The sequence below is a fragment of the Nelumbo nucifera genome, chromosome 2 (genome assembly GCF_055504915.1).
Source record: "Nelumbo nucifera cultivar China Antique chromosome 2, China Antique-T2T, whole genome shotgun sequence".
NCBI classification, from domain to species: Eukaryota; Viridiplantae; Streptophyta; class Magnoliopsida; order Proteales; family Nelumbonaceae; genus Nelumbo; species Nelumbo nucifera.
Genome location: NC_142650.1, coordinates 22,889,715 through 22,898,903, shown reverse-complemented (window position 1 = coordinate 22,898,903; position 9,189 = coordinate 22,889,715). Strand labels below are relative to the sequence as shown.

Sequence of the window (9,189 nt, the reverse complement as noted above, 5' to 3'; positions counted from 1 at the left end):
TCCCCACCCACAAAAAAACAAACAAATTAGTAAATAAAGAATGACACAAACACACAGTTGTTGCTACGCCAGTAAGTGATGTGAAACGAACCTTGCTCTATCTATTTTTTATCAGACGAACCTTGATCTATTTACAAACCACCTTTTAGTACAACATAATTTTATGATGGCATACATAATCATATTGCGTACAAAGAGGGAATATGCTCTCTAGTGCAAGAAATAAGAATCCCATTCTCGGTTATGCCAAAATTAATTTGGAAGGGCACATGTTAAGCTGCGGGGGCCCACCCCCTGGTCGGCTTCTTATCTTCCAAAGACAGCTGAGAGGGTCCAAAGGAAATTTGGTTTCTTCTGATGCTGCCTACTGCTCTATCTCTTCGTTTCCTTACTCAAGTTGGATTTCTAAAAAAAGGGTGGTTAAGGGCTTCTCGAGCTGTTAGTCGTTCTGATGGCTCAAATTTTAGCAGGCCATGTAGTAAATCTGTTAAGGAGGCACTTGAAGATTCAACATGTTGTGAGACCAGATTCTGCAATGATAAATGTAAGTTGTTAAACGAAAACTATAGATAAGCCAACATTTTAAATCCTTCAATGGGAAAAATTTTTGGCTGTCTAAGCTCAACAGCCTGGGCTGTCAACAAGGGTTTCCCCAGCAATGACAACCAGAGTTTTCTGCCTTTAATGAGGTGAAAACTTCTGATGTTAATGCAGAATAAAGCAAGTGCCTATCCAAAATAGAGAGGGGGGGAACAAACCTTCAGACGGTCAAGTTTCTTCACTGCCCTAATACTTTCTCTTGAAACAGCTCCTTCAGGCCAATTTAACCTTGCTCGTCTGAAATACTTCTCAGCACCACGGCTGCAGAAATAAGGTGGATATTTATGTCTCAAACCATTACCGCTAAAAAACTACAAACTAACAATTTCGGATGATATAGAATGCAGACACTCACTTGGCTTTCCGAATCATATGCTCTGGCAATGGTCCCAATACTCTCTCCATCATCGCTAAATGCTCCAAGTTCTCATGGGTCTGAAACAATGCTTCACCCTGAAACAATATTTAGAATAATTTCAAACCAATGATTTCCTACACCCAATCAAGCTGCAACATGAATTTCTAGAAGATTTAGATGGCTAACCGAACAAAGTTCAACAAGTATGCAACCAATACTCCACAGATCACAAGGATAAGTCCATCCTAAACCTGCAACCAAATATGCATATGATGAGATGATGAGTGAAGTAAAAAGGTACCAGCTACATCAAAAAAGACATTAGCTCCACAGACGATACAAATGTAGAGAAGCATTTTAGTTGCCAAGACATTTCTAAACAGAGATTCGATTATCTTGAATTAGAGTTCAGTTTTCTGTTGTGTTAAAATCAGGTCTAGGATTTTTGGATAGTATCACTCCCCAAGAGTTCCATCCATAAAATTTGGTCCCTTGATGTGGTGATAATGTTAGGGCTTTCTTCCTCCCTAATGAAAGTATGCCATTGGATTCTAAAGGTACTATTCTAAAATATTGCATTCTACAGTAATCCATAACGCTAATAGCCTAGCTCAGATGTATGGGTGGGTGACTATTCTTTAAAGACCTTGTTCCCATCAATTTATGCCCTGTCTTGCCTTAAGGGTAAACCGGTTGCTGATTTCCTGTCCCCTTCTCCTTCACAGACTGGTTTTGCTTGGAATCTGGGTCTACGCAGAAATGTGAGAAATTCTGAGTTGGATTTGGTGTCTTCTATTGTTCAGTTGCTTGACGGGGTATTCATTGATCCTGCCAAGCCAGATACTAGAATCTGGGCTCGTAATCCCCTTGAAGCGTTCAGTTGTGCGTCCTTTTTCAAAACTTTGACCTCTAATCACCCTGGTGAAACTGCTTTTCATATATTTGTTTCCTGTCCTGTAGCTAGCAGCATTTGGGATTGTTTTTTTTTTATTTTTTTCTCTTTGGATGCAGGTGGGATACCCCGGTGAGCTTGGGAAGACTGTTTGAAGCCTCCACCTTCAGATGGCCAAAAAGAAGAGGAAGAACTTAATGGAGATGCACACAGGCAGCAGTACTGTGGATGATATGGGAGGAAAGAAATCAGAGAATTTTTGAAGGGAAGAAAAGGTGTAAGGAATTGCTGATAGAAGGGATTATGATAAAAGTAATCTCATGGGTGAAATCTATGGATTTATTTTCAGACTTTACTATGGATGACATAATCAGGAACTGGAGGACTGTAGCATCCTCGTCAGCTGCAAAAAAGGTTTTAAGAAGTTGGGATCCTCCTGAATCTGGATTCCTCGAATTAAACTTTGATGGGAGCAGTTTTAGCAACCCGGGTGTGGCTGGAATTGATGGGGTCATATGAGATGACAGGGGGACAATAGTGGGGCTGTACTCAGGCCCGATTGGTTGGGGTGACTCCATTACAGCTGAACTAAAAACAGTGGTCTTCGGAATACAAAAAGCCATGGAAATAGGGGTGAGAAAGTTGGTTTTAGAAGGCGATTCCAAAGTAGTTATAAGCTGGCTAAAGCAAGATGGGAAGACCCCATGGGTATTCAGAAATGGATTTGCAAATATTATCAGTGGACTCTAAGAGCAGCAAATGGATTTGCAAACCAGCTAGTGAAGCAAGGGGCTAATAGGGAACATTGGCTTTGGGCTCAGGTGTAAGGATGTAAAGCAAATCCTAGGTGGAATTTCAAAGGTTATTGGGGTAGCCGAGGCTACTCATTCTCTGTACTAAATCTATTATCATCTTCTTAATAAAATCACTTTTACTGAAAAAAAAATAGCCTAGCTCAGATGCATTGTTACCTTGGTACATGGCATAATTGCCAAGTACCCGGGTACCAATAGTTGTCCGACATGTCAACCTCCAAAAGTAGTTAATTGCACAAATAATTAAAAAATGTAGTAGATGTTGAAGCATGGATTTATTATGTATCCTTTGTAAGTTTTTTTTTTTTTTTTTGATAATTGAAGAACAAGACCCCTGAAGGTTAATAACAGATAAAAAGGAAACCTCACAAAACTCCCTCACATGACAATGAATGTCCAGCAACCAAATGGTTGTGTTCAAGACATGTAATAAACTTCTGCGTACACAAACAAAAAACAAATCTAATGTTTATAACTTGGTTTACTAAAATGATAATTATAACGTCAAGAACCAATCTAAAAAAAGGAAGATAGGTATAAGATTGTAGTGTACAGATACAAAGCACTCTGAAGTGGCCAAATGTGAAATCTGTCAGGAATATGGAGGTAAGAAAGGTTTCCGAATTCTAAGAATAGAAACATAAGTGGAATTGTAGACGTATGGGGATTGATTATTTTGCAAATACGAGGTAAGAGAAAAAATAATTGCTATTCTCCAAAGCAACCAGAGATAATGCTGGCTTGTTCATTAGCTAGCAAGACAAAATATAATTTAGAACCAAAAGGAATTCCTTGGGGGAAAATACCACAACCATTTGGGATAAATAGAGAGGAGTTTTGGGCTTGTTTTGTTCTCTTTTTGATTCCCTTCACTATTTTTCTATCCTAACCATTCTCCATCCATTTTTTGGGTGACAATTGTACTCTTTAGTTAATCTTATTAATGAAAGTTACCGTTTCTTATAAAAAAAAGAACCCCACAACTATTTGAGATCAATTCCTGTTTCCAGGTTTGCAAGTGCAAGAAAAGGCTACCAAAATCACCAAAGTTCACTGTTCACCATTTCCTTGACAAATTGCACTAAACTAGACTAATGAAGTAGAGAAGAAGATTATGACATAAGACTAAAAGCTGAAACTATAGAAGAGGGGAGAGAGGGAAACTAAAATGAAAGCTGCCTGTAGCTCTACTCTACATTGATTTGAGAATTCATTAATCAAGTAGCGAATTTTCCCCTTCAGGGAACATCTCATACAAATGCAAATAAAAGAAGTACTATATTTCACATCTACAGTAACTGGTTTACCTAAAATGACTTCTGGTGCTCGGTAATGCCTTGTAGAAACAATGGAGCTATGATCCTGATTGTCAAAGGTAGTACTACCAAAATCAATCAGCTTTATGGCACTTGACTTTGGCAAGCACCTGAAATTCACCTCATCTGAAGAATTCTTCTGTACCATTCCAAGCATTTACTCAACATAATTACCAAGTCTAGATACCCGATACCTGAAATGGCACTATTTCCAAATAATTGTGGAAAAGGCAAGATACCTTATACCCTGGCAGCTTTACATACTCAGAAGACACAAGAAGTACATTTTCTGGCTTCAGGTCAGTGTGAATTAGACGTAAATCATGCATATCTGTCAGATGTTATAAAGCATAACAACTGAATTAAAAAAATGTACACATTAAAAAAAAAAAGAAAAGGTGTCTGGGCCCTGGACAATCAAAACAGAACAAAACAAAGCTTGGGACAATGGTTAGGATAGAAAAATAGTGAAGGGAATCAAAAAGAGAAGGCCAAATATAATCCACACACATGCTACAGACTCCAAAAGCTGACGTCCGAACTCCCGGACAAGATCCACAGGAAATGGGCAGTATTTATTTCTCCGTAGAAAATCAAACAAACTTGGTCCAAGCCTCTCAAACACCTGGTAACACCATTGAAGTTCATTTAAAGAAATGTTTCAATATCAAGTTTTCCAGTATCACAAATTAAGTCCATAGGGGCAAATGAAATCAAACCAAGCATTAAGCTTTATTATCCATTCATTATAAAGAATGTACGCAACATAAAATGGTTATAGCATCCACAGTTACTTTTTATGAAAGTTGAAATGAAATATGCATTCCAGTGTTCCCATGGGAGGGAGAAATACTAAAAAGATTAACAATCTATATTTGGGGGGATTCAAGTCATATTGCCCTAGCCAATGGGCATATGGAGAGTTTAACTGAAAGCACACCATATTTCATTAGCCTACCATCGTAGGATGCGCCATGAGTTCCCAAACATGATGGTCAGAAGTTCATAGATTGGTAAGCATCTTGCATAAACTAATGGGAACTGGGAAATTCATTGAATGAAGATTTACCTAAAGCTTTGGAAGATGCTTGCTATGGAAGGTAAGGACAAGTGCAACTTTTATTGGGGGTTGTCTCTTTCTCATTGATGCTGGGGTTGGGATTGATATTATAGCAGTAGTATCTTTGAAAACAATTACAATTACAACGATCAGTGGAACACATAGATCTTTAAAAACCCAAAGGTAGAAAGGATGTGATGATTATGAAAATTGAGTCTTATCGGTCCAATGTAGATGGTAACACTCAGCCACCACTTAAGAACTTTAAATAGGAATAACAAACACTATTTTCTAAACTGCAACAGAGAGAATATAACTAAAACAAAGGCATGGAGTAAGTACTTACAATACATATGTGATTGCGATAGTCAAACCAGTCTCGAATCTGCACACAGCTGCACAATAAGAAAAAAAAATTATAAGTATAACAGTTGGAAGTTGGAACAGTAGCAGATTTTATTTGAAATGCAAACACAATATATATGCATACCAGGAGCCACCTCTATCATTCTTAGCTAGATGCTGAAGCACATCGATTTCAATTTTTGCTGCTTCACGGTATTTTCTTAGGCTTCGGACTACTTTGATTGCCACATACTCTCGTGTTTGACGATCCCAACATTCCAAAACACGGCCAAATGTGCCTACAGTACTAGAAATTTTCTGACATGGACATAACCATAATCATAAAGAAAAGATCTAGAAGACAGCACGACACTTGATAGCTAACCTTCACCCATCTTGCTAAGGATTTTATCTGCAAAACAGTAGAAAGAAAAACCAACTATAGTTAGAAAAAGAAATCCAAAATCCCTAAACCATGGCTTCTTAGCATGAGATTATGAGAAGGAATCATCATCCATGATCCAATTATTAATATATGAAGAAATGAAAAGTCACCCAACCAAAACCAGCAATAACTAAAATTTTGTCATATATTAACACCTAAAACAAACAAACAATGATCTAAATTTTGTAATTGAATGCATTTAAGAGGAGAGCACTCAACAAGTGATTTGGGAAACAGAAAAATACTGTGCACATAACTCTTAAACTCAAAAGGCCACAAATTTACAGCAAAATTCAACTATATCCATAAAAGAGATACTAGAAAGGATTCTGAACTCTGTGTCAAGATGACTTCTTATACAAATAAACAATAACAGTTTAAACATATTTTTCCCCCAAAACACATAATTGGCTAACGGGATTCGAGCATAATCATAAAACGGAAATATTAACATAAGAGCTCAACTTCTAAAGCTAGAACCTAGTCAAGGTCCTAACCAAGAGCCATGAAAAGGAATCACGAAAGAAACAGAAAACAGAACAATGCGAAAGCAACGATCTTTGTTTGTTTGTTGTTTGTTTTTTGGATCAATAACAAATAACTTTCAATGCGAAAGCAACAATCTTCCATAATTCACTCAATTAAAGAGTCAATTCTAGCACCCGCAAATTCTTTCAACCCAAGAGAGAGTAGCCAAAAAGAATAAGATTATAAGATAGAGAAAATACAAAAAAAAAAGGAAATAAGATTTCGTGATAGTCTTTCTTACATCTTGGAGTCAGATTCTCCCCTAGATTGAACACATAATGCCCTTCCCGATCGTCCTCCCTCCACGGCGGCGACGCAGGGCGAACCAAAGTCCCTTTAGTGAAGGTCGGCAGCCGAGCAGCCTACACAGACGCAGCGAGCCATTTCCAAGCGGTGTCAGATTCCAAGACAGATAAAAACCCAAACTGTGCCTCACAGCGTCCATACAAACCCTAGCTTTATATTGTCTCTCATGGATGCCACCGGGCGCCCTTCGAAACCCTAACCCTAACTCAACTTCACACAGATCCAAACCAACCTCTGCTTCGGCAGGCGTAACATCCCACGCCAGGCGGGGGCGTTTTCTCGTTCGTTGTCTTTCCATCTCTTCCAATTCGATCGTCACCATAGACGACTCCGATCTTTCTCTTATCTCTGTATCTCCTCCCTCTGCAACAAAACGATCCCTACAAAAATCTCAAGAAAATATACAGTTTTTTGTTTTCTTTGTTTGTTTGTCGACAGAGAAGCGAAGAGAGATGGAGAGAGAAGCGCACAACACAAGAGAAAAGGCTAAAGCGAAGGGGTATGAGTCAGTGGGGGAACATCAATATTTATCGGAGACTGCTACCGAAACTCGAGTGGCGCTACCCTCAGGTCCGACCGATCATAAAGGATGAGATAAAAAAAAAGAAAAGGGACAAAACAGAATACACCAGTTACTCGTACATTCACCAAAACACCCACAACCTTCCTTCCTTATTACAAATAGACCTCTTAAGTCTTATGGAATGGTGACAATATAATTACTATTATACCCCCTATTATTTATTATTCTTTTCACTATAGTATAATCTCTTTCCTCTCCATACGAAGAAATTATCGATGGTTGTCACACTTCCCAATTACCACGATTCAAACCTTTTTCTATTTTCAAACCGTCCTTGAGTCGGAGGGTCTGACTGTTTGACCCGAAAATTGTTGAAACAATCCGTTTTATTTCGTCTTTCATTTTATATTTTGGCCAAAAATGTTAATTTGATAAGTGATCCGTTGACCCGAATGGTCGAATCTTCAAGTTTTGATCGCCTTTTATTTTAATTATTCATTTTAAATTGAAATGGGTTATCTGTTCCAACCGAAAGGTTAAACTGTTGAGTCAAAAACTAGTGAGTAAAGCGGTTCTATTTCCAATCGGATTTTAGGTTTTAAAACATTGCTTTTCAAGCCTAGCGGTATATTATTAAAACACCCCTTATATTTTACCATGTTAATTAAGATGCCCTTATAATTTGTATCTGTCTTACTTAAAGTTTTGCCCATCAAGATTCGTTTGCCTTTTTGTTTGGGAATAGTGAAAGGGCATGGTTCCACAACCTTTGATTACTACTTTGAAGAAGAAGAAGAAAAAGAAGAGATGATTACTACTTTGGTTCCTGTTCGAAAAGGTTGAATATGGTGAACAATGCCATGTGGTATTTTCGAGATCAAAAGTTGTGGAAATTCCCAAATAAAAAGACAAACAGAACTTGACAGGCAAAGCTTTAGGTAATACACACAAACTATAGAGGGTGTTTTAGTAAACGACCCTAGAAAAAAATTAGTATTCCATATACCAAACTCCACCCTTTCTTTGGGTTGTGTTTGGAAACGATGTAAAATGTCATCGATGTAAAAATTTATACCGGTTGGTTTTGTCAGAGTTTAGATGGAGTGTAAATCATGATCAAAATAAAAATCAACTCCAATTTAGATTTGTTGACATTTGTATGAAGTGGAGTTTTACATCGTAAATCGATGTAAAACTTCATCAAAAATAAAGTTTTACATTGATTATCGATATAAATACTATATCAATAAAATCGACGCAAAACCCTATGCTTTTCAAAGATCACCAATAACTTTTTTACGATTCAGTGTAAAACCTCATCGATGATGTTTTACATTGCTTAAAAATGCAGCCTTGACAAGTAAACACAATCTTTATTAATTAATAACAATAAGCATTACAAGTATCCCTTAGAAAAAATAAAATATCTCTTAGGGAGGTATGAGGTGCTACCTCTCCCAACAAAATGAAAAGTTATATGTTACATTAGAGTTCAATACATTTACCATCTCATCAGCTAATCTCTTCACCCACAGTATCTTCAAGCTCATATCTTTAGTGAGACATTTAATTTTCTTCATCTCATCCCTAAAATGCCAAATTATATACTTAGGTTCCTTCAGCATCTCACCACCAATTTTAAATCCCCACCAATTATCGCATTTAACATATTCAATTAATTTGCACTTCATACTCTTTATAATGCAGCAATCAATTCAACCTTAACAATGTCACCCATTCCTACTGAGCCTTAAAACAAACAATAACATGCCCTACTATATCTCTCATTATCTCTCCTATTCCAAAGGGCCAGGGTTACTTTGGTTATGGTTTAGTTGAAATTTAACTTCACTTATCCTTCAAGAGGAGGTAGCCACACTTTGTTTGCTATCTCCTTCTTAGAAGAGCATCAAGCCACCACCTCCCAATTTCTTCATATATTATCAAAAAGAGAATTGCAAGAAAGAGTCCATAGTTCTAATCTAGTAATATCACACTCAC

The 9,189-nt window shown here is 37.3% G+C and overlaps 1 protein-coding gene across 2 annotated transcripts; it reads right to left on the bottom strand.

The window, feature by feature from the left end:
• Nucleotides 1-76: 76 nt before the first annotated feature.
• Nucleotides 77-7,234, bottom strand: LOC104595221 (serine/threonine-protein kinase AFC3). 2 transcript variants are annotated; one of them, XM_010255840.2, is made up of 12 exons: nt 6,898-7,234; nt 6,601-6,721; nt 5,772-5,798; nt 5,532-5,685; nt 5,388-5,436; nt 4,492-4,606; nt 4,221-4,312; nt 3,973-4,120; nt 1,145-1,209; nt 956-1,053; nt 759-861; nt 77-530 (listed from the first exon to the last, which is right to left on the bottom strand). In XM_010255840.2, exons 1-12 carry the CDS (start codon nt 6,985-6,987, stop codon nt 393-395), a joined length of 1,200 nt encoding a protein of 399 aa, XP_010254142.1. In that variant the 5' UTR covers nt 6,988-7,234; the 3' UTR covers nt 77-392. The 2 variants fall into 2 exon arrangements, with proteins under 2 accessions (XP_010254142.1, XP_010254140.1); XM_010255838.2 differs by having other exon boundaries at nt 6,811-7,163.
• Between the last annotated feature and the right edge of the window lie 1,955 nt (nt 7,235-9,189).

What these genes read in the sequence shown, in the direction of transcription:
- LOC104595221 (XM_010255838.2), bottom strand. Translation starts at nt 6,987, where the DNA reads ATGGTGACGATCGAATTGGAAGAGATGGAAAGACAACGAACGAGAAAA. An exon ending in AGCACCAGAAGTCATTTTAG is followed by an intron (nt 1,210 to 3,972) that starts GTAAACCAGTTA and finishes ATTTGGTTGCAG; the next exon opens with GTTTAGGATGGACTTATCCT. An exon ending in AGAAACTTGACCGTCTGAAG is followed by an intron (nt 531 to 758) that starts GTTTGTTCCCCC and finishes TTATCATTGCAG; the next exon opens with AATCTGGTCTCACAACATGT.